This window comes from Babylonia areolata, chromosome 25 (assembly GCF_041734735.1).
Source record: "Babylonia areolata isolate BAREFJ2019XMU chromosome 25, ASM4173473v1, whole genome shotgun sequence".
NCBI lineage: Eukaryota > Metazoa > Mollusca > Gastropoda > Neogastropoda > Buccinidae > Babylonia > Babylonia areolata.
The window spans coordinates 20,553-46,774 of NC_134900.1; the positions used below are offsets into that span (position 1 = coordinate 20,553).

Consider the following 26,222-nt stretch of genomic DNA (forward strand, 5'->3'; position numbering starts at 1 on the left):
ATATGGACTTTGTGTATTGAATATGCATCCAAAATATGGACTTTGTGTATTGAATATGCAATGGGGATATGTTTTTTAAAAAGCAAAGTATATAACTATTGTGAATAGGCCTGTCCATACACAACAGATGATTTTATGGTTTTGTCGAAAATGTCATCTTGTTTTATTCAGAGGAATATGCAGAAAGTCTTTTCCTATTCTTATGCCAAATCTGGTGTCAACAGGCACAGTATATACACAAAATCATATGGCAATTTAAAAATGTATACACACACACTCTCTCTCTCTCTTTTCTTCTTCTCATCTTTGATAAATGTTTTCCTTGATATTTCTCTTGCCTGTTCACTCCTATCTTTTCTTCTTTTTTTTATCGTTATTAGTTTCTTTTTTCCTTTTTTTTTTATCGTTATTAGTTTCTTTTTTCCCTTTTTTTTATCGTTATTAGTTTCTTTTTTCCTTTTTTTTTTTCGAGGGCTGGATATGAAAAAAAAATGTTTTGCTTAATCTATTACCCTCAGAAACTAAATCATTCATTCATTTATTCATTTACTCTCTCTCTCTCTCTCTCTCCTGCTCTTTCAATGTGTTCAATAATACACACTGCTCTTTCACTGTGTTCACACTGTCCATGTACAATACACACTGCTCTTTCACTGTGTTCATGATGTCCATGTACAATACACACTGCTCTTTCACTGTGTTCATGATGTCCATGTACAATACAAACTGCTCTTTCACTGTGTTCATGATGTCCATGTACAATACAAACTGCTCTTTCACTGTGTTCATGATGTCCATGTACAATACAAACTGCTCTTTCACTGTGTTCATGATGTCCATGTACAATACAAACTGCTCTTTCACTGTGTTCACACTGTCCATGTACAATACACACTGCTCTTTCATGCCATGCCATGTAGTATCTGATTATTTGCTGAAAAAAGTTGTTAGGGCGGCAGGGTCAGCACATGTTTTGCACAAGGCTCCAGAGGTCCTCAGCCAGTTTATCAATGGGAAGACAAATAAGAGTCCCACCACTGTGTCCTTAGTGGGATAAGGTCCTGTGTCCCACCGCTGTGTCCTTAGTGGGATAAGGTCATGTGTCACACCACTGTGTCCTTATTGGGATAAGGTCATGTGTCCCACCACTGTGGCCTTAGTGGGATAAGGTCCTGTGTCCCACCACTGTGTCCTTAGTGGGATAAGGTCCTGTGTCCCACCACTGTGTCCTTTGTGGGATAAGGTCCTGCGTCCCACCACTGTGTCCTTAGTGGGATAAGGTCCTGTGTCCCACCACTGTGTCCTTAGTGGGATAAGGTCCTGTGTCCCACCACTGTGTCCTTAGTGGGATAAGGTCCTGTGTCACATCACTGTGTCCTTAGTGGGATAAGGTCCTGTGTCCCACCACTGTGTCCTTTGTGGGATAAGGTCATGTGTCCCACCACTGTGTCCTTAGTGGGATAAGGTCCTGTGTCACATCACTGTGTCCTTAGTGGGAAGAGGATCAAAGTGACACTGTGTCCTTAGTGGGAAGAGGATCAAAGTGACACCACTGTGTCCTTAGTGGGAAGAGGATCAAAGTGACACTGTGTCCTTAGTGGGAAGAGGATCAAAGTGACACTGTGTCCTTAGTGGGAAGAGGATCAAAGTGACACTGTGTCCTTAGTGGGAAGAGGATCAAAGTGACACTGTGTCCTTAGTGGGAAGAGGATCAAAGTGACACCACTGTGTCCTTAGTGGGAAGAGGATCAAAGTGACACTGTGTCCTTAGTGGGAAGAGAATCAAAGTGACACTGTGTCCTTAGTGGGAAGAGGATCAAAGTGACACTGTGTCCTTAGTGGGAAGAGGGTCAAAGTGACACTGTGTCCTTATTGGGAAGAGGGTCAAAGTGACACTGTGTCCTTATTGGGAAGAGGTTCAAAGCGACACTGTGTCCTTATTGGGAAGAGGATCAAAGTGACACCAGTGGGTCCTTAGTGGGAAGAGGGTCAAAGCGACACTGTGTCCTTATTGGGAAGAGGATCAAAGTGACACCAGTGGGTCCTTAGTGGGAAGAGGGTCAAAGCGACACTGTGTCCTTAGTGGGAAGAGGATCAAAGTGACACTGTGTCCTTAGTGGGAAGAGAATCAAAGTGACACTGTGTCCTTAGTGGGAAGAGGATCAAAGTGACACTGTGTCCTTAGTGGGAAGAGGATCAAAGCGACACTGTGTCCTCAGTGGGAAGAGGATCAAAGTGACACCACTGTGTCCTTAGTGGGAAGAGGATCAAAGCGACACTGTGTCCTTAGTGGGAAGAGGGTCAAAGTGACACTGTGTCCTTAGTGGGAAGAGGGTCAAAGTGGCACCAGTGGGTCCTTAGTGGGAAGAGGGTCAAAGTGGCACCAGTGGGTCCTTAGTGGGAAGAGGGTCAAAGCGACACTGTGTCCTCAGTGGGAAGAGGGTCAAAGTGACACTGTGTCCTTAGTGGGAAGAGGGTCAAAGTGACACTGTGTCCTCAGTGGGAAGAGGGTCAAAGTGGCACCAGTGGGTCCTTGACAACAAAAGGCGGGTGTCACACATCAGAGTCTCCCAGTCGGACCGTATCCCTGATGGCTCTGTTCCTGCTGGGACCTTCATGGACAACATCGTGCGCCACAAACGGTGCTGACCTCTGACCTGTATAGTAGTGGATGTTGGAGGCAGCGGGTGTGGAGGCAGCAGGGGGCAGCGAGGCGGGGTGAGATGGTGCCAGGAAGGCTGGGTTCGGATCTGGCTCATCCAGCACTGAAAGGACAATACCAGAGACTTCAGTTCCAGGCAGCTCTCTCATGACAGACAGTGGTATCATGTGGATAGACAGTGGCTATAGCCTGAACAAGACATAGACAGTGGTGTCATGTGGACAGACTGGCTATAGCCTGAACAAGACATAGACAGTGGTGTCATGTGGACAGACAGTGGCTATAGCCTGAACAAGACATAGTGGTATCACGTGGATAGACAGTGGTTATAGCCTGAACAAGACACAGTGGTATCATGCGGATAGACCGTGGTTATAGCCTGAACAAGACATAGACAGTGGTATCATGTGGATAGACAGTAGCTATAGCCTGAGCAAGACATAGTGGTATCATGTGGATAGAAAGTGGCTATAGCCTGAACAATACATAGACAGTGGTATCATGTGGATAGACAGTGGCTATAGCCTGAACAAGACATAGTGGTATCATGTGGATAGACAGTGGCTAAAGCCTGAACAAGACATAGACAGTGGTATTATGTGGATAGACAGTGGCTATAGCCTGAACAAGACATAGTGGTATCATGTGGATAGACAGTGGCTAAAGCCTGAACAAGACATAGACAGTGGTATTATGTGGATAGACAGTGGCTATAGCCTGAACAAGACATAGACAGTGGTATCATGTGGATAGACAGTGGCCATAGCCTGAACAAGACATAGACAGTGGTATTATGTGGATGGACAGTGGCTATAGCCTGAACAGGACATAGACAGTGGTATCATGTGGATGGACATTGGCTATAGCCTGAACAAGACAGTGGTATCATGTGGATGGACAGTGGTTATAGCCTGAACAAGACAGTGGTATCATGTGGATAGACAGTGGTTATAGCCTGAACAAGACATAGACAGTGGTATCATGTGGATAGACAGTGGCTATAGCCTGAACAAGACATAGACAGTGGTATCATGTGGATGGACAGTGGCTATAGCCTGAACAAGACAGTGGTATCATGTGGATGGACAGTGGTTATAGCCTGAACAAGACAGTGGTATCATGTGGATGGACAGTGGTTATAGCCTGAACAAGACAGTGGTATCATGTGGGCAGACCCGGGACCAGGCTGCTTCCAATTCAGTAGTGGGGCAACCATTCCCAACCTGGCGGGTCCCCGGGTGGCAGATAGGGGGAACGGTTCTCAGATATGGGGGTTAGCTGCGATATAAGTCAGGCTTTCCTGGCCAAATAAGCAGCCCCGGACCAACTGGCGATGTTCCTACCAGGACGGGGTGGGTCAACAGGTGGCACTGTTGTCCTCACTGAAATACCCCATGTGTCCTATGACGGGTTCATCATGTGGTCAAGAGGCGTGTTATAACCTCTAGCCCCGGAGTGGGACCCTCAGAGAAACAATCCCCCCTGTGCTCACATGGCAGGACGTACGAGCCATGAGCTAAGGGTGAGGCACCCCGAAAGAAAACTCCAGCTGAAGACGGTGGTATCGGGCCACCTGTGCAATTAAAACCACGATACCACGCGGAGTGATGGCCTAGAGGTAACGTGTCCGCCTTGGAAGCGAGAGAATCTGAGTGCGCTGGTTCGAATCATGGTTCAGCCGCCGATATTTTCTCTCCCTCCACTAGACCTTGAGTGGTGGTCTGGACGCTAGTCATTCAGATGAGACAATAAACCGAGGTCCCGTGTGCAGCATGCATTTAGCACACGTAAAAGAACCCACGGCAACAAAAGGGTTGTTCCTGGCAAAATTCTGTAGAAAAATCCACTTCGATAGGAAAAATAAAACTACACGCAGGAAAAAAAATACAAAAAAATGGGTGGCGCTGTAGTGTAGCAACGCGCTCTCCCTGGGGAGAGCAGCCCGAATTTCACACAGAGAAATCTGACGTGATAAAAAGAAATACAAATACAAATACAAATCCACGCTTCCATGATGATGCATTCCACAGAATCTCGATGTGGTGCTCGACCTTTGGAGACCCGCTGGGGAGGCCAGGAGCCGGGCCCTGTTCCTCAAAGGGGCCCACCCCAAGCAACCGGTGGTCGGACAAGAAAATTCCGCATTGCCCATGCGACGAAAAAGGAGCCCTCATCCTCCTGCTGGGGCCAAGCAAACAGTACCACCCAGAACGCTCAACATTCTTCATTGGAATGCAGAAGGGGTGCATAAGAAGAAACTTGGCCTGGCAGAAAGGATGCACCAAGAAAATATTGACATTGCATGTGTCCAAGAGACACATTTGACCGTAAACCACCGCTTTCAAGTGAGGGGTTACGAGACCATCAGGTTGGACCGTGAGGAAAGAAACAAAGGAGGGGTGCTTATCTTGGTGCGGAATTCCATCGCCGCACAAGAACTCAAGATCAACACCAATCAACAGGCAGAGATCCAAGGGGTTGATATAGTCTTTAAAGAACACAACATCAGGATCTACAATGTCTACTGCCCACAAGATCGTGATCTTTCCCTCACATACATGAACATCCCAGACAACAACTGCGTGGTGGTGGGAGATTTCAACAGTCAGAGAGATGGGGCTATGAGGAGACGGACAGGAGAGGTGAAGAAGTTGAGGATTGGGAGATTGACACACATCTTCATCTCATCAACCAAGAAGATGATGAACCCACCTTCTACTCTAGACGCTGGATGACCAATCAACACCAGATCTAGCGTTCGCCACCAACGACCTGTTCGTCAGGACCACAAGAACAGTCCTGAACCAGCTTGGAGGAAGTGACCACAAGCCCGTAAAACTCTCTATCAACCTCAACATGCAGGCTCCTCAAGCAAAGTGTTTTCCCCGCTGGAATTACAGAAAGGCGGACTGGACTCTCTTTGAGACCCTCACAGATAATACACAAAGCCAATCAACATCAGGCAGGAGGACTCAAACAAGATGGTTCAAGACTTCACAAAGGCCATCTTGAAAGCTGCTATAGAATCCATCCCAAGAGGAGCACGCAAAGACTACAAACCCTACCGGACGGAGGAACTCCAGAATCTGGAAGATGCAGTTACGGAAGCCAGGGACCGAGCAGAAAAGCAGCCATCACTGGAGAACAACATAGCACTGAAGGAAGTAACGGCCAGATACAAGCTGTCCTGCGCACAAGCTGCAAGAAAAAGCTGGCAAGAGAAAACTGAAAGCCTAAATCTTGACAAGGATGGCAGCAAGCTGTGGAAACTGGCTAGAACCCTCAGCAACGAAACAACAAGTCACACCACAATAACAATTCAAGAGAATGGAAATTACCTCTCTGGAAAGAAAGCAGCAGACCATTTCATAGGCGTCTATGAAAACATCAGCAATCTGGAAGTCCCTCCTGAACACAGAGCTGCAGTGCACAGGGCCCAAGGTGAACTTCATGAGAAAGAGCCCCAAGAGGAAGTCATGACCTCAGCTTTCACAGAGAAAGAGCTGGAGGAAGCGTTGCACAGCCTCAACCTGAAGAAGTCACCTGGACCAGACGGAATCAGAAATGAAATGATTCTGCATCTTGGGATGAAGAGCAAGGCAGTCCTTTTAACAATCTTCAACTCCAGCTGGAAGATAGGATCAGTCCCACAGCGTTGGAGGGAAGCAGACATGATCCCCATTCACAAAAAGGGAAAAGACAAGTCGAAGGCTGACAGCTACAGACCCATCAGCCTTACAAGCTGCTTAGGAAAGCTGATGGAGAGACTTGTCAACACTAGGCTTGTCTGGCACCTTGAGGAGTATCAGCTGCTGAGCCCTGAACAGGCAGGCTTCCGCCAACACAGATCAACAGAAGACCAGATCACATTCATCGCTCAAAGCATTGAGGACGCATTCCAAGAAAAGAAGAACACGCCTGCTGTCTGGACTGACATGGAGAAGGCGTTTGACAAAGTCTGGAACGACGGACTCAGGCTCAAACTACGGCTATGTGGTGTGTCTGGGAGGATGTACACCTGGATCAGCCAGTACCTACACAACCGCCAAGCCCGAGTCAAGATTCAGGGCCAGAAGAGCAAGAAGAAGGTGCTGAGACAGGGAGTACCACAAGGAGGAGTCCTTTCGCCAATGCTGTTCCTCATCTTCATAGATGACATCGTCAGAGAACTCCCAAGAGGGGTCAGAGGAGCGATCTACGAAGATGACCTGGAACTCTGGTGCTCTGAAGAGTACACAACTACAGCACAGGTACGCCTCCAGACTGCAACTGGACCAAGGAATTGCTTGTCTCTGTCAACTCAAGCAAAACAACCTACACAGTCTTCAGCCTATCCAGCAAGAAGCAAGAAGCGAAACTGACACTGAACAAGCCAAGGCTTGCAGAGGAACCCACACCTACCTACCTGGGAGTGACCTTTGACCGCAGGCTCACTTGGAAACAGCAGATCACCAGATGCTGTAGCAGGGCCAAGCTGAGACTGGCGATCATGAAGAAACTTGCAGGGACGGACTGGGAGGCTGATGAACGTATCCTAAAGAGACTCTATACGGGGAGAGTCCAACCTGTAGTTGAGTACGGGACATCAGCATGGGCATCAGCTGCAAAGTCTAACCTCGACTATCTCAACAAGATACAGAACCAAGCTCAGTGTGTCATAACTGGCGCCATGAGATCCAACCCAATCCTGAAGATGGAGGAGACTACTGGGCTACAGTCATTGGAGGACAGAAGGGACACAAAGATCATAATCCAGGCAGCAAAATTCAAACACCTTGAAAACCATCCAGTGAACAACAGAATGAGCAGACCCACCAAGAGCCGGCTGAAAAGAGGCAGCTTCCTGCACCAGTCAAGACGCCTTGAAAGACAAACCCCAGTCTTCATGGAACACGAAGCAAAGCCTTTCCCGGCAAATGTCACCCACCCATCTCGGAAGAGGCAGGTGTTCCCAACAGTCATCACCAGCATTCCCGGAGTGGAGAAGAGAGGAACACAGTCAGACACCCAAAGGAAGGCCCTGGCCATGGAGTACATCTGCAACAAGTACCCCCAGGAAGACTGGACCTATGTCTTTACAGATGGCTCCACCACAGAAGCAACAAGGGATCGTGGAGCTAGAATCTTCCTCCGATACAAAGACGGAGATGAAGAAATTGCAAACCCAACAGGAAAATACTCCACCAACTTCCGAGCTGAGTGAGAAGCCCTCTGTGAGGCAGCCACAACAGTCTTGCAGAACTCCACAAGAACAACAGGACAGGTGGTGGTGTTCTCAGACGCTCTCTCTGTACTCCAAGCCCTCAAGAACTCCCGCTGCAAAGAACAGAACCATCTCACTTCAGCCCTTGTTGCCCTGAGTGCCAGAGTGGAGAAAGTGGTGATACAATGGGTACCAGCACACTGTGGTAACAGAGGCAATGAAAAAGCAGGCAAAAGACAGTGCACAGAAGGATCGTTCGTTTATTTATTTATAGTCTGTTCATCTAAGATGATGATATTAGACTGAGCACAGAAGGAGCAGGCCAACAAACTGTTGTCATACGATGAAATTAAGACAATCATCAAAGCACAGCAAGGAATAAAGTGGCGCCTCACGCACCCCAAATATAACCCAGAAGACAGATACCGTTTGCTGGAACGACGGGAACAGGTCAAGATCTTCCGCCTCAGGACTGGACAGAACCGCCTGCTCCACCACATGCACATAAAATTTGGCATTGGACAATGTGCAGAGTGCCCTTGTGGTGAGGGACCAATGACAACCGACCACATCCTTCAAAACTGTAGGACACATGCAGCATCCAGGAGGAAGAACTGGCCAACAGCAGTGGAAGCCAAACTGTACGGCACCCTGGAGGAGCTGCAATGGACGGCAGCCTTCATCAAGGACACTGAGCTGCTTATCTAATGGGAGGTGAACGAGGAAGAAGAAGAAATGTGGACAGACAGTGGCTATAGCCTGAACACGACATAGTGGTATCATGTGGATAGACAGTGGCTATAGCCTGAACACGACATAGTGGTATCATGTGGACAGACAGTGGCTATAGCCTGAACAAGACATAGTGGTATCATGTGGATAGACAGTGGCTATAGCCTGAACACGACATAGTGGTATCATGTGGATAGACAGTGGCTATAGCCTGAACAAGACATAGTGGTATCATGTGGATAGACAGTGGCTATAGCCTGAACACGACATAGTGGTATCATGTGGATAGACAGTGGCTATAGCCTGAACAAGACATAGTGGTATCATGTGGATAGACAGTGGCTATAGCCTGAACATGACATAGTGGTATCATGTGGATAGACAGTGGCTATAGCCTGAACAAGACATAGACAGTCATATCATGTGGACAGACAGTGGCTATAGCCTGAACAAGACATAGACAGTGTTATCATGTGGATAGACAGTGGCTATAGCCTGAACAAGACGTAGACAGTGGTATCATATGGATAGACAGTAGCTATAGCCTGAACATGACATAGTGGTATCATGTGGACAGACAGTGGCTATAGCCTGAACAAGACATGGACAATGATATCATGTGGATAGACAGTGGCTATAGCCTGAACAAGACGTAGACAGTGGTATCATGTGGATAGACAGTAGCTATAGCCTGAACAAGACATAGTGGTATAGTGTGGACAGACAGTGGCTATAGCCTGAACAAGACATAGACAGTGGTATCATGTGGACAGACAGTGGCTATAGCCTGAACAAGACATAGTGGCGTGGCTATAGCCTGAACAAGACATAGTGGCGGTTGAAACAGTATAATTGAGCCATCACTTACATGTGGAAGTCTGTTGGGGTAAGTCACCATGGCCGCTGCGTGTGGTGATGCGGGTTGTGGTTCTGCGTGTGACCTGAGAACTGTCCTCAGGCTTGGGGTCAGAGGGGTCAGGGACACTGTCAGTCCACATGACCTGCGTGGTCTGCAGGTCACTTCGGGGGTCAGCGAAGGATTTCATGGCCATGGAGCGATGGCCATGATCTGGGGTGGTGAGGGCAACAGGGGTGGGGAAGGGGTGTCCCTCAGGGGTGGAGGAGAAGCCTGGGGAGCCGGGAGGTCCTTCCTTGCCCTGTGCCCGAGGTGTGCGCTGCGTGTGCATGGCAAAGGTGGTCCTGGTCATGTCTCCCTGTGCTGTGGGCACACTGTGCACAAAGTACGCCCCCTGCTGGCCTGGCTGGCTGCCGGCTGTCTGGTAGGCATAGGCATACGTCTGCTGGCCTGGCACCACCGGAAACATGCCGTAGGGCATGAAGGGCATGCGCTGAGGGCGCCACTCTCCTGGGTACTGCTCCTGTGAGGTGGGTGTGGTGAAGACAGGGTCAAAGGCTTCAGGAGGCAGACCCATGGGGTCAGGGTCACGCCCTGCTCCATGTCGCTTCCCTGAGTGAGGTGAGTGGCGGCTGTGGGGAGAGGGGGATGGGGGTGGTTCTTCATTCAGGTCCGGCACACTGGCTCTGACAGCCGCGTTGATGTGCATGGGGCTGATAATGGTGTCCACGTCTACCTCGCTGCCCTCCCTGTAACATGTAACATCATGTAGCATGACTTCACTGCCCTTTCTGTAACATGTAACATCATGTAATGTCATGTAGCATCACCACAGTGCCCCCTGTAACATCATGAAATGTTAGGTAATATCATCACCTCGCTGCACCCTCTAACATGTAACGTCATGTAACATCACCTCACTGCCACCCTGTAACATCATATAATGTCATGTAGCATCACTTTGCTGCCCTGTCTGTAACATCATGTAACATCACCTCACTGCCCTTACTATAACATCAGGTAACATGCAACATCAACTCGCAGCCCTTCCTGTAACATCATATGATGTCATGTGACATCACCTCGCTGACTGTCTGTAACATCACCTTGCAGCCCTCACTTTAACATCATGTAACATCACATCACTGCAATCCCTGTAACATCATGTAACATCACATCACTGCAATCCCTGTAACATCACCTCACTGCAATCTCTGTAACATCAAGTAACATCACCTCATTGCAATCTCTGTAACATCATGTAACAACACCTCTCTGTAACATCACCTCACAGCAATCCCTGTAACCATGTAACATCACCTCACAGCAATCTCTGTAACATCATGTAACATCACCTCACTGCCCTCCCTGTAACATCATGTAACATCACCTCACTGCCCTCCCTGTAACATCGTGTAACATCACTTCACTGCAATCCCTGTAACATCATATAACATCACCTCGCTGCCTTCCCTATAACATAATGTAACATCACCTCACTGCATTCCCTGTAACATCATGTAACATCACCTCACTGCATTCCCTGTAACATCATGCAACATCACCTCACTGCATTCCCTGTAACATCATGCAACATCACATCACTGCCTTCCCTATAACATCATGCAACATCACATCACTGCCTTCCCTATAACATAATGCAACATCACCTCACTGCAATCCCTGTAACACCATGTAACATCACCTCACTGCAATCCCTGTAATATCATGTAACATCACCTCACTGCAATCCCTGTAACATCACCTCACTGCAATCTCTGTAACATCATGTAACATCATCTTATTGCAATCTCTGTAACATCATGTAACAACACCTTTCTGTAACATCACCTCACAGCAATCCCTGTAACCATGTAACATCACCTCACTGCCCTCCCTGTAATATCATGTAATATCACCTCACTGCCCTCCCTGTAGCATCACCTCACTGCAATCCCTGTAACAATGTAACATCACCTTGCTGCCCTCCCTGTAACATCATGTAACCGCCTGTAACACCACATCACAGCCTGTAACAGGTAACAGCATATCACACCCTGTAACATCACACTAACATCACATCACACCCTTTAACATCACATTAAATCATATCACACCCTGTAACATCATGTGATCAAATCATATAACACCCTGTAACATCATGTGATCAAATCATATAACACCCTGTAACATCATGTGACCAAATCATATCACACCCTGTAACATCATGTGATCAAATCATATCACACCCTGTAACATCATGTGATCAAATCATATCATATAACACCCTGTAACATCATGTGACCAGATCATATCACACCCTGTAACATCATGTGATCAAATCATATCACACCCTGTAACATCATGTGATCAAATCATATAACACCCTGTAACATCATGTGACCAGATCATATCACACCCTGTAACATCATGTGATCAAATCATATCACACCCTGTAACATCATGTGATCAAATCATATAACACCTTGTAACAGCATGTGATCAAATCATATCACACCCTGTAACATCATGTAACATCACAGAATATAATGTAACTTCAACTCACTTCCCTCCCTGTAACATCACATCACACCCTTTAACATCACAAGGCACCTGTAACATCACATACTGTAACATCACATGACACCCTGTAACATTATATCACACCCAGTAACATCACATCACACCTGTAACATTATAACATGACATCATACCCTGCAACAAAACACCAAATAACATCACATAACCGCCTGTAATATGACATCACACCTTGCAACATGACAGCACACTCTGCAACATGACATCGCATCTTGCAACATGACAGCACACTCTGCAACATGACAGCACACTCTGCAATATGACATCGCATTTTGCAACATGACAGCACACTCTGCAACATGACATCGCATATTGCAACATGACAGCACACCTGACACAACACACTGTAACATGATATAACAGCCTGTAACATGACATCAAACCTGACATCACAGCCTGTAACCTGACATCACACCTTGTGAAATGACATCACAGCCTGTAACATGACACCACAGCCTGTAATGATATCACAATCTGTAACATGACATCACACCCTGTAACATGACACCACAGCCTGTAACATGGCAGCACACCCCGTAACACGACATAAACAGCCTGTAATGTGGCATCACACCCTGTAACATGACACCACAGCTGTAACATGACACCACAGCCTGTAATGATATCACAGCCTGTAACATGACAGTACACCCCGTAACATGACACAAACAGCCTGTAACATGACAGTACACCCCATAACATGACACCACACCCCGTAACATGACACAAACAGCGTGTACTGTGGCACCACACCCTGTAACATGACACCACACCCTGTAACATGACACAACAGCCTGTAAAGTCACACCATATAACATGACATCACACCTTATGTCACAGCCTGTAACATGACATTACAATCTGTAACATCACAGCCTGTAACATGACATCACAGCCTGTAATGACATCACAATCTGTAACATCACAGCCTGTAACATGTCATCACAGCCTGTAATGACATAACAATCTGTAACATCACACCCTGTAACATGACATCACAGCCTGTAATATGCTACACACTATGACATTACATGACAACCTGTAACATCACAGCCTGTAATATGCTACACACTATGACATTACATCACAGCCTGTAACATCACAGCCTGTAACATGACACGCATACAACTGACCTGCGAAGAGTGGTGGGTGTGGTTGCCCCCTCCTCCCCCTCACTGGTTGCACACTGTGGGTCCTCTTTCCCCTCCTCCATCTCTCCGCCCTGCTCCCCCTCCTCCTCCCCCTCCCCCCAGTCCCTCTGTCGCCTGGACCCTCGACTCCTGCCGCCTGCTGCCTCCTCCTCCCTTCGTTTCCGAAAGCGGGGGCTGGGTGGTGGGGGCAGGTCCGTGTCATAAGGCTCATACAGGTGGGAGTCCCTCACATTCCCACTGCTGGGGTCTCTGCCAGTGATGCCCTCTCTGTCTGACCTGATCATCACACACCATCATAAGTGCTAGTGAGTGTGTGTGTGTGTGTGTGTATGTGTGTGTGTGTGTGTGAGAGTGTGTGTTGTGGTGTGTGTGTGTGTGTGTGTGTGTGTGTGTGTGTGTGTGTGTGAATAGAATAGAATAGAATAGAATAGAATAGATTTTATTGTCATGAAACCGTAAGGTTTATAAGACTCAAGTGCAATGGTAAATAAATGAACGAATGAAAAACACACAATTAATCAATCAGTTAATCAATCAGTTAATGCAGTAAATTGCAGCAGCATTCATAAACAAATTTTCCCAATTTTGTTTGTATTTATTCATCATCTGTTAGCATCACTTGACTGGGAATATGTCCTGTGTTATTCAAATTTTGAATATCCTTTAAAAATTGTTGCCTTAATGTTTTATATTTAATACAATGATCAAGAAGATGGATTTCATCTTCCAGGATGTTACACTTGTTGCACAATCTGTCTTCTTGTGGAATATTTAAATATCTACCTTTCTCAATCTTTAGGTCATGTACGCTTATTCTGAGTTTCGTTAAAGCTTGTCTGTGTTTTGTATCTGATATATTTAAAAGATAGGTTTCAGTTTTGTACTCTGCTATAATCGTATTGTAAAATTTTAACTTTATTGTTTTTTTCTCTTTTATCTTTTCAGTATTTGATATATTCATTTTCTTTTTTTTTTATATATATATGACGTATTTCAGTCTACGTACGCTGAATGTGAATTGGTTTTTCCAAATGTGTGTGTGTGTGTGTGTGTGTGTGTGTGTGTGTGTGTGTGTGTGTGTTGTGTGAGCATGCATGCATGTGTACTAGAGAGAGAGTGAGAGAAGGAGACAGAGAGATAGCTAGAGTGATAGAGGGAGAGAGAGATGGTAGTATGAATGACGTGTTTGTGCAACGCAGTGCTATGACAACAGGGACTGACAGGTGTAAGTTGCTATGACAACTGGGACTGACAGGTGTAAGTTGTTATGACAACAGGGACTGACATGTGTGCATTGCTATGACAACAGGGACTGACAGGTGTACGTTGCTATGACAACAGGGACTGACGTGTGCATTGCTATGACAACAGGGACTGACAGGTGTACGTTGCTATGACAACAGGGACTGACAGGTGTGCATTGCTATGGCAACAGGAACTGACAGGTGTGCATTGCTACGGCAACAGGGACAAAAAAAGATTACCTGCGGGGGCTGGTGTCCACCTGAGAATTGACGTAACCTCTGGCGGTGGCTTTACGGGGAACACCACGCCGAAAGTTCCTGCTGCCGTCCTGACCACTGCCTGCCCACACTGAGGGCTCCTGGAACATCATCACCCCTCCTCTCCATGTGTGTGTGTGTGGCGGGGGGAAGGGGGGTGTGGGGGTATGTGCATACTTGCCTCAACTAGGTAGTGGGTGTGTGTGTGTGTGGGGGGGGGGGGGTATGTACATACTTGCCTCAACTAGGTAGTGGGTGTGTGTGTGTGGGGGGGGGGGTATGTACATACTTGCCTCAACTAGGTAGTGGGTGTGTGTGTGTGTGGGGGGGGGGGTATGTACATACTTGCCTCAACTAGGTAGTGGGTGTGTGTGTGTGGGGGGGGGGGGGGGTATGTACATACTTGCCTCAACTAGGTAGTGGGTGTGTGTGTGTGGGGGGGGGGGGGTATGTACATACTTGCCTCAACTAGGTAGTGTGTGTGTGTGTGTGGAGGTGTATGTACATACTTGCATCAACTAGGTAGTGGGTGTGAGTGTGTGTGTGTGTGGGGGGGGTATGTACATACTTGCCTCAACTAGGTAGTGTGGGGGGGGTGAACATTCTTGCCTCAACTAGGTAGTGTGTGTGTGGGGGGCTGTATGTACATACTTGCCTCAACTAGGTAGTGGGAGGGTAGTGGGGGGTGTATGTACATACTTGCCTCAACTAGGTACTGGGTGGCGTGGGGTGGGGGGTATGTACATACTTGCCTCAACTAGGTACTGGGGGGGGGGGTATGTACATACTTGCCTCAACTAGGTAGTGGTGGGGGGGGGGTATGTACATACTTGCCTCAACTAGGTAGTGGGGGGGGGTGCGGGGGGGGGGGGGTATGTACATACTTTCCTCAACTAGGTAGTGGGGGGGGGTATGTACATACTTTCCTCAACTAGGTAGTGGGGGGGTATGTACATACTTACCTCAACTAGGTAGTGGGGGGGGGGGGTATGTACATACTTGCCTCAACTGGGTAGTGGGGGGGGGGTATGTACATACTTGCCTCAACTAGGTAGTGGGGGGGGGGTGCGGGGGGGGGGGGGGTATGTACATACTTGCCTCAACTAGGTAGTGGGGGGGGGGGGTATGTACATACTTTCCTCAACTAGGTAGTGGGGGGGGGGGCTGTATGTACATACTTGCCTCAACTAGGTAGTGGGGGGGGGGTGCGGGGGGGGGGGGGGTATGTACATACTTGCCTCAACTAGGTAGTGGGGGGGGGCGCGGGGGGGGGGGGGGGGGGGGGTATGTACATACTTTCCTCAACTAGGTAGTGGGGGGGGGGGTATGTACATACTTTCCTCAACTAGGTAGTGGGGGGGGGGCTGTATGTACATACTTGCCTCAACTAGGTAGTGCGGGGGGGGGGGGGGGGTGTATGTACATACTTGCCTCAACTAGGTAGTTGGGGGGGGGGGGGGCGTATGTACATACTTGCCTCAACTAGGTAGTGGGGGGGGGGGGGGGGGCGTATGTACATACTTGTCTCAAGGCCTGATTCGCTCATTAAGTATATGGGTTCCTCTGGAATCCACAAACATTGAAGTCTTCCCATAAGTGAAACTGTCTACCTCAGTGTGTGCACTGAGTGCATGCATGGGGGCAGTGTGAATGTGCAGAAATCATCCTGAACTGTCTTCATTTTCATTTGTATGAAACCTACAAAAGCAACACAACTGTGTTAACTACTATTCATCACTGGACTGTTTTGTGTGTAATTCTCCAAGTGCTGTGTATGTTATGTTAGGTGTGTAATTCTCACGTGTTATGTATGTTATGTTAGGTGTGTAATTCTCACGTGTTGTGTATGTTATGTTTGGTGTGTAATTCTCCATGTGTTGTGTATGTTATTTTAGGTGTGTAATTCTCCAAGTCTTGTGTATGTTATGTTAGGTGTGTAATTCTCCAAGTGTTGTGTATGTTATGTTAGGTGTGTAATTCTCCATGTGTTGTGTATGTTATGTTAGGTGTGCAATTCACACGTGTTGTATATGTTATGTTAGGTGTGCAATTCTCCACGTGTTGTTTATGTTATGTTAGGTGTGTAATTCTCCATGTGTTGTGTAGGTTATGTTTGGTGTGTAATTCTCCAGGTGTTGTGTATGTTATGTTGGGTGTGTAATTCTCCATGTATAGTGTATGTTGTTGGGTGTGTATTTCTCCATGTGTTGTGGGTGTAATGTTAGGTGTGTAATTCTCTATGTGTTGTGTATGTTATGTTTGTATGACTGTGTATTGTTTGATGTGTAATTCGTCATGTATAATGTATGGCATGTTTGATGTGTAACTCTTCAAGTGTTGAATGTAACTTTATGTATGGCAATGCTGGTATGCAGACAGCACAGCACTCCCTCGACAAAGACAGAAGCACTCCCCCAGACAGACAGACTGACAAATAAACAAAGAGCACTCGCCCAGACAAACAGCACTCCCAGACAGACAGACAGACAACACCACTCCCCCACAGACAGCACTCCCCCACAGACAACACTCCCCCACAGAAAGACAGACAGCACTCCCCCACAGACATACAGCACTCCCCCACAGAAAGACAGACTGCATTCCCCCACAGACATACAACACTCCCCCACAGAAAGACAGACAGCACTCCCCCACAGACTGCACTCCCCCACAGACATACAACACTACCCCACAGACTGCATTCCACCACAGACATACAACACTCCCCCACAGAAAAACATACAACACTCCCCCACAGAAAGACATACAACACTCCCCCACAGAAAGACAGACAGCACTCCCCCACAGAAAGACAGACAGCACTCCCAGCAGACAGACAGACTGCACTCCCCCACAGACATACAACACTCCCCCACAGAAAGACATACAACACTCCCCCACAGAAAGACAGACAGCACTCCCAGCAGACAGACAGACTGCACTCCCCCACAGAAAGACAGACTGCATTCCCCCACAGACATACAACACTCCCCCACAGACATACAACACTCCCCCACAGAAAGACAGCCAGCACTCCCAGCAGACAGACAGACAACACCACTCCCCCACAGAAAGACAGCCAGCACTCCCCCACAGACATACAACACTCCCCCACAGAAAGACAGACAGCACTCCCCCACAGACTGCACTCCCCCACAGACATACAACACTCCCCCACAGAAAGACAGACAGCACTCCCCCACAGACTGCACTCCCCCACAGACATACAACACTACCCCACAGAAAGACAGACAGCACTCCCCCACAGACAGACAGCACTCCCAGACAGACAGACTGCACTCCCCCACAGACAGACAGCACTCCCAGCAGACAGACAGACAACACCACTCCCCTACAGACAGACTGCACTCCCCCACAGACATACAACACTCCCCCACAGAAAGACAGACAGCACTCCCCCACAGACTGCACTCCCCCACAGACATACAACACTCCCCCACAGAAAGACAGACAGCACTCCCCCACAGACAGACAGCACTCCCAGACAGACAGACTGCACTCCCCCACAGACAGACTGCACTCCCCCACAGACATACAACACTCCCCCACAGAAAGACAGACTGCACTCCCCCACAGACAGACTGCACTCCCCCACAGACATACAACACTCCCCCACAGACATACAACACTCCCCCACAGAAAGACAGACAGCACTCCCCCACAGACTGCACTTCCCCACAGACATACAACACTCCCCCACAGAAAGACAGACAGCACTCCCCCACAGACTGCACTCCCCAACAGACATACAATACTCCCCCACAGAAAGACAGACTGCACTCCCCCACAGACAGCACTCCCCCACAGACAGACAGACAGCACTCCCAAACAGACAGAAAGACAACACTCCCCAACAGACAGACAACACTCCCCCACAGACAACACTCCCCAACAGACAGACAACACTCCCCCACAGACAACACTCCCCAACAGACAGAAAGACAACACTCCCCAACAGACAGACAACACTCCCCCACAGACAACACTCCCAACAGACAGACAACACTCCCCCACAGACAGACAACACTCCCAAACAGACAGAAAGACAACACTCCCCCACAGACAGACAACACTCCACCACAGACAACACTCCCAAACAGACAGAAAGACAACACTCACCAACAGACAGACAACACTCCCCCACAGACAACACTCCCCAAACAGACAGACAACACTCCCCCACAGACAACACTCCCCAACAGACAGACAACACTCCCCCACAGACAACAGTCCCAAACAGATAGACAACAGTCCCCCACAGACAGACAACACTCCCCCACAGACAGACAACACTCCCCCACAGACAGCACTCCCAAACAGATAGACAGACAACACTCCCCCACAGACAGACAGAGAGACAGACAGACAGACAGCACCCTCCCACAGAGATACAACAATCCCCCACAGACAGGCAGCACCCCCCCCCACCCCCCCACCCCCATCCCCCCACCCCCCCGACAGACAAACAGCACTCCTCCACAGACAGACATACAGCACCCCCTCCCCCCCCCCCCCCCACACACACACACAGACAATACTTCCCTTCATACCAAAAGACAGACAACACTGTCATAGACAGTTTCAGTTTCAGTTTCAGTAGCTCAAGGAGGCGTCACTGCGTTCGGACAAAACCATATATGCTACACCACATCTGCCAAGCAGATGCCTGACCAGCAGCGTAACCCAACGCGCTTAGTCAGGCCTTGAGAAAAACAAAAACAAAAACAAAAAAACAAAAAAAAACGGGGGAATAAATAATAGATAAGCTTGATAAAATAATAAAATAAATAAATAATAATTATAATATAGAAAAAGGTAGTAGTAATAATATTAGTAATACTAATAAAATGATAATAATAAAACATAAATAAATAAATAAATAAGACAACAATGGTGATAAATAAGCAAATAAATGTAAAATATGAAGACACACATTCACACATACACCCACACATGCATAACAGAAATGCACCAGACATGCAGTTTCACATATATGAAAGCACAGTCAAATACATATAAACGTACATGAGCTCCAACACACACACACACACACACACACACACACACACACATTACCTTGCACACTCACTCTACCCACATATGAAAGCACAGTCAAATACATATAAACGTACATGAGCTCCAACACACACACACACACACACACACACACACACACATTACCTTGCACCTCCTCTACCCCCTCCTCCACACACTCATTTCTAGTCTAAGTATCGCAGCTTCCACGGCACACACACACACACACACAAACACACACTCACAGAGATGAACACTTACTTGTACAAGCACACACACATACGCCCATATCTCCCACCCCCAACCCCACACACGTACATACAAAGATATATATATATATATATATATATATATATATATATATATATATATATATATATACACGTTCCAATATCCTGTTGCTCCCACAGTGTAGGCATGCATACACTCACATACCTCATCCTCTACCTCACCTCCCCCCGCACTCCCACCTCCCCTCACACACACACACACACACACACACACGTACACATATCTCTCCTGACACTTGTGTACAATTTCACTCTCGCGCATTCACAAACGCACTCAAAAGCACAGACCCACACATACACACAAACACACACAGCCGCCACTGACTGGCCGCAAGAGGGATGGGAAAAGATCTCTGATGCCAAGAACGTGGCGTCTAGTGTGTTGCTCGGTCTATTGTATTTGGAAAGGCCCACAGAGACTCTGTTCCGTTTTGAAGAAATTTGCGCAATGTTGGTTTGGAAATGATGCCGATATTTGTTTGATTTGCAAAGCATCGTGCTCTACCTTTCATGTTAGATTTGCGGCCGCTCCCTCTCTCTGCTTCTATTTCTTTGAGGCGATCGATGGTGTGATGGCCTTGTACCTGTTCTTTTTGGTATTCTTTGACTTTTCTGAGGATTTCCGATTTTCCTAGATGTAGGCTGTTCGTTGGTGTTGCGTTACCAGCAAATCTGTCAGCTCGCTCATTTCCCTTAACACCTGCATGTCCCGGGCAGTATGACCATGTGAGTTTTTTAATCTGAAATTTGCGCATTGCGTTATGCCACTCTGGGCTTCCCATTCCGTTTTCAATTTTCTGTATGAGGTTCATTGAGTCGGTTAGAATCATGGCATGTTGGTTTCCGGGCGTATGGAAGGACGATAGCCACTGGAGGGCATGTGTCACAGCTTCAACTTCCATCGTTAGGCTGGAGGTTGTGACTTTGTAGGCAGCATTCTCTTCCCAAATTGTTTTTCCATTTTGTTTCGCAGTGAATCCCCAGCCAGACTGGTCTTTGGTGAGTGAGCCATCTGTGTATATGATGATGTCCTCTTCTTTACTGTTTTCTTCTATAAGCAGCTTCACTTCCGCATCAGTTTTGCCCTCTGGCCATTCCCGACAATGTCTTCCTAGAGTGGGTGAAATGACTGTGTTGAATAGATGGTTGAGGTTTTCGGGGTTTTTCTCCCATTCTTTTGTTTCTTTCAGGTCTTGAAGTCGGCATACTACCTGGATTGTGTCTTCTGCTTGCCCCATCCATGATCTTCCTCGTCCTAGACGGCTGCCTTTTTGTTCTTTGACTGCGTCATGCAGTGGGTTTTGAGGGTTTTCTAATGCTTTGAAGTAGGTCTTGACCTGTTCTAACTTGTTTCTGGCCTGCACTGAAGGAAGGTCAAGCAGGTATCGCATGGTTTCTGTGGGCGTGTCTTTTGTTGTTCCAAGGATCAGCCTCATAGCTTCATTTTGGACTCTTTCTAATTTTAGGAGGTTGCTTTGAGACGGTGTTGTTAGCCCAAGTCCGTAGTCGATCACACTGAGGACGAGTGATTGGTATAGCAGGAAGAGGTGGCGTTGTTCAATTCGTTTGGTTGCCATTGCTTTTAAGACTGAAAGGCCCTTTTTGCATTTGAGAACAGTGTTTTCCGTATGTTTTCTGAAGGTCAGCATCCTGTCGAAGTGTATTCCTAGGTAGCGTAGGCATTCAGTTTTCTCAATTTGAATCCCATCGAATGACACAGAAGGTGGTGATTTGCTCGCGGTTTTGTTGTTGAGGGTGCACAGCAACGTTTGGGCTTTCGCTGGATTGATGGAAGATCCTGTGTCTTTGCACCATTGAGCAATATTGTTTAGTTGTTTCTGGACGGCTTCAGTTCTTTCCTGAGCATTTTTCGAAGTTCTGAAGACCAGGCCGTCATCCGCAAGGGTAAGCACCCGAGCAATTCCATTGTTGTTTAAGTCTGCAAGGCTCTTCGTGCAGACATTGTAGAGGACAGGAGAGAGTGGAGACCCTTGTGGCAGTCCCATGGATAGTTTAGAAGGTGCAGACATCCAATCTCCGAGGCGTAGGACGACGGTTCTTTCCTGAAGCGCTGCTGCTATCCAGACAGACAAATAGCATTCCTCCACAGACAGCACTCCCACAGACAGACAACACTCCACCAGACAAACAAACAACAGACAGACAAACAGCACTCCCCCAGACAGACAGCACTCCCAAACAGCACTCCCCCAGACAGACAAACAGCACTCCCCCAGACAGACAAACAGCACTCCACCAGACAGACAGATTACACTCCCCCACAGCCAAACAGCACTCCCCCAGACAGACAGACAGCACTCCACCAGACAGACTACACTCCCAAACAAACAGCATTCCCCCAGACAGACATACAGCACTCCCCCAGACAGACAGAACTCCCACAGACAAACAGACAGCACTCCACCAGACAGACAGCACTCCACCAGACAGACAGACAGCACTCCCCCACAGACAGAATCCCCCAGACAGACAGCACTCCCCCACAGACAGACAGACAGAACTCCCACAGACAGACAGCACTCCCCCACAGACAGACAGGCAGAACTCCCACAGACAGACAGCACTCTCCCAGACAGACAGCACTCCCCCACAGACAGCACTCCCCCAGACAGCACTCCCCAACAGACAGACAGACAGAACTCCCACAGACAGACAGCACTCCCCCAGACAGACACACAGATAGACAGCACTCTCCCAGACAGACAGCACTCCCCCACAGACAGCACTCCCCCAGACAGCACTCCCCCACAGACAGACAGACAGAACTCCACCAGACAGACTACACTCCCAAACAAACAGCATTCCCCCAGACAGACATACAGCACTCCCCCAGACAGACAGAACTCCCACAGACAAACAGACAGCACTCCACCAGACAGACAGAACTCCACCAGACAGACAGACACACCAGACAGACAGCACTCCACCAGACAGACAGACAGCACTCCCCCACAGACAGAATCCCCCAGACAGACAGCACTCCCCCACAGACAGACAGACAGAACTCCCACAGACAGACAGCACTCCCCCACAGACAGACAGGCAGAACTCCCACAGACAGACAGCACTCTCCCAGACAGACAGCACTCCCCCACAGACAGCACTCCCCCAGACAGCACTCCCCCACAGACAGACAGACAGAACTCCCACAGACAGACAGCATTCCCCCAGACAGACAGCACTCCCCCACAGACAGACAGACAGAACTCCCACAGACAGACAGCACTCCCCCAGACAGACACACAGATAGACAGCACTCCCCCAGACAGACAGAAAGCACTCCCCCAGACAGACTGACAGACAGACTGCACTCCCCCAGACAGACAGCACTCTCCCAGACAGACAGACAGACAGCACTCCCCCAGACAGACAGCACTCCTCCAGACTCGCCCAGACAGACAGCACTCCCCCAGACTCGCCCAGACAGACAGACAGAACATGCCCCGACAGTCAGACTGCACTCCCCCAGACAGACAGCACTCCCCCAGACAGACAGCACTCCCCCAGACTCGCCCAGACAGACAGACAGACAGAACACGCCCAGACAGACAGACACACTGCACTCCCCCAGACAGACAGCACTCCCCCAGACAGACAGCACTCTCCCAGACAGACAGCACTCCCCCAGGCAGACAGCACTCCTCCAGACTCGCCCAGACAGACAGACAGAACACGCCCAGACAGACAGACAGACAGAATGCACTCCTCCAGATAGAGACAGCACCCCCCACACAGACAGACAGCACTCCCCCAGGCAGAGCACTCCCCTACACATGAACAGCACTATCCCACAGACAGACAACACTCTCTTACACACAGACAGCACTCCCACAGACAGACAGCACTCCCACAGACATACAGACAGACAGACGGTACTCCCCCACTCACAGAGAGACAGCACTCCCCCAGACAGACAGACACACAAACAGCAGGCAGACAGCATCAGCCCGAGCAGGGCAGGACGACTCACCTCCCAGGGAAAGTTCTGCTTCATGTGGATGTTGGAGGGGTAGGACAGTTTTTCCAGGTTGCTGTCAATGCTGCCTCCAGTATAGGGGGGCGCTGCAGTGGTGTGGGTGGTGCTGATAGGCTTGCCTCCCTTCCGACCCCCCTTCCCACTCCCACTCCCTCCCCGCAGGAAGTTGTGGATGTAACCGGTGCAGCAGCACCAGCCCAGCAAGATAGCGACTGCGATGACGATGAGCACGCCGACCACGATGCCGATGATGGCCCCCACACTGAGCGTGTCCACCCCCACCTCTGTTCCTATCGTATCTCCATCCTCTGTGACACATCACAGTTTGTCATGATATCCCCTGTGACACACACACACACCTTGTCATGATACCCTGTCATGTCTATGCCCTCTGTGACACACACCACACCTTGTCATGATATCCCCTGTGACACACACCACACCTTGTCATGATATCCCCTGTGACACACACACACCTTGTCATGATACCCTGTCATGTCTATGCCCTCTGTGACACACACCACACCTTGTCATGATATCCTCTGTGACACATACCATGTCATGATATCCTCACACACACACACACACACAGAGAGAGAGCTTGTCATGATATCCTGTCATGTCTATGCCCTCTATGACATACACCACACCTTGTCATGTCATTATGCTGTATCACACTGTCACACCTTGTCATGTCACCATGCTGTATCACACTATCACAACTTGTCATGTCACCATGCTGTATCACACTATCACACATTGTCATGTCACCATGCTGTATCACACTGTCACACCTTGTCATATCTTTATGCTGTATCACACTATCACACCTTGTCATATCTTTATGCTGTATCACACTATCTGAGGTCAGGTCAGGACTCTACCTGCCACAGGTACCATGTAACCCTGTGCTACCTGTCACATGTGGGCAGATGGAGCTCGACAGCCTGGGAAGGCAGTCCATCTAAGACAAGGAAAAGTCTGAAGTAAAACCCATGAAGTGCTAAGGAATGCAGGACAGTCTCGACATGCATTGACCCTGGGTCCATGGCCATGTCCCGACTTTCAGTAGCCGCGCCCCCGTGCCTCCGAGGAAGGCTTTTGAGCCAGAGGCTAGGACAAGGACAGTCTGATATAAAACCTACGACCTGAGGACCTCACTGTCACCGTCCCAGCTTGCTAGGCTATGGCAGATGAACCACGGGTGTAAAGGGTGGGGCCAGTACTGCGCACACTGCACTCCACCTAAAAATTCCATTGCGCAGGCTTGAAGGACACGTCCACGTCCGCGCCACCAACTATTCCAAGCCCTGTAGCGATGGGAAAGGGGCGAAAACGGCAGGTGGAAGATGTCACTGGAAGCCGCAGTTCCAATCCTGCATGCAGGCGGTTCAGGATATTGGTCGCCTGATTGTTGACCTGGAGGTGACAGCATCACTCGGCAGCACCCTGAACGACCAAGCAGCCTTTTCTAGGGACAGCACTGCTTGCTCCACACGGAGAGGGGCCTAGAAAAGGTGGTCCAAACAAATGCTCATCTCCATACCCCCCAGTTGGCTAGCCGCGGTCAACGGGCATCTCCAAACGCGGTCGAACAACAATAGAGAAGAAAAGGCCGGCACCTGCCTCACAGTTAGGTGCAAAAGGACTAAAGGTAGCATGCTGGAACATCAGAACCATGCGTGACTCTGCAGACAGCAACCACCCAGAAAGGCGTTCCGCTCTAGTCGCACACGAACTTCAGAGACTGAACATTGACATTGCTGCCGTCAGCGAAGTCCGCTTTGCAGGGGAAGGCAGCCTCCAGGAACACGGCGCTGGGTACACCCTCTGCTGGTCAGGCAAGCCAGAGACCGAGAGACGCCTTTATGGCGTAGGCTTTATGGTCAGGAGCACCATTGCCTCCAAGCTTGAAAACCTGCCAACAGGACACTCAGACCGAATTATGTCCATGCGCCTCCCACTACGGAACAAACAGCATGCCACTCTGTTCAGCGTGTACGCTCCAACCCTCCAAGCGGACCCCACAGAAAAGGTCAAGTTTTACACTGATCTGCGCAACCTCGTTCAGAACACCCCTGCTGACGACAAGGTCATCATCCTTGGCGACTTCAATGCCAGAGTTGGCCAAGATTCAGAAGCCTGGAAAGGAGCCCTTGGCAAGCATGGCGTTGGT

General features: G+C 48.7%; 1 protein-coding gene across 1 annotated transcript in view; it reads right to left on the reverse strand.

Annotated features, from left to right (window-relative positions):
* Positions 1-380: 380 nt before the first annotated feature.
* The window catches only part of LOC143300067 (uncharacterized), a 55,561-nt gene continuing 29,719 nt past the window's right edge, over positions 381-26,222 (reverse strand). The window contains exons 6-10 of the mRNA XM_076613626.1: positions 24,041-24,354; positions 14,687-14,805; positions 13,185-13,478; positions 9,466-10,202; positions 381-2,765 (exon numbers count right to left, since the gene is read on the reverse strand). Coding sequence (XP_076469741.1) covers positions 2,554-2,765; positions 9,466-10,202; positions 13,185-13,478; positions 14,687-14,805; positions 24,041-24,354 — 1,676 coding nt within the window. The 3' untranslated portion in view covers positions 381-2,553. The remainder of the gene's footprint in view (positions 2,766-9,465; positions 10,203-13,184; positions 13,479-14,686; positions 14,806-24,040; positions 24,355-26,222) is intronic.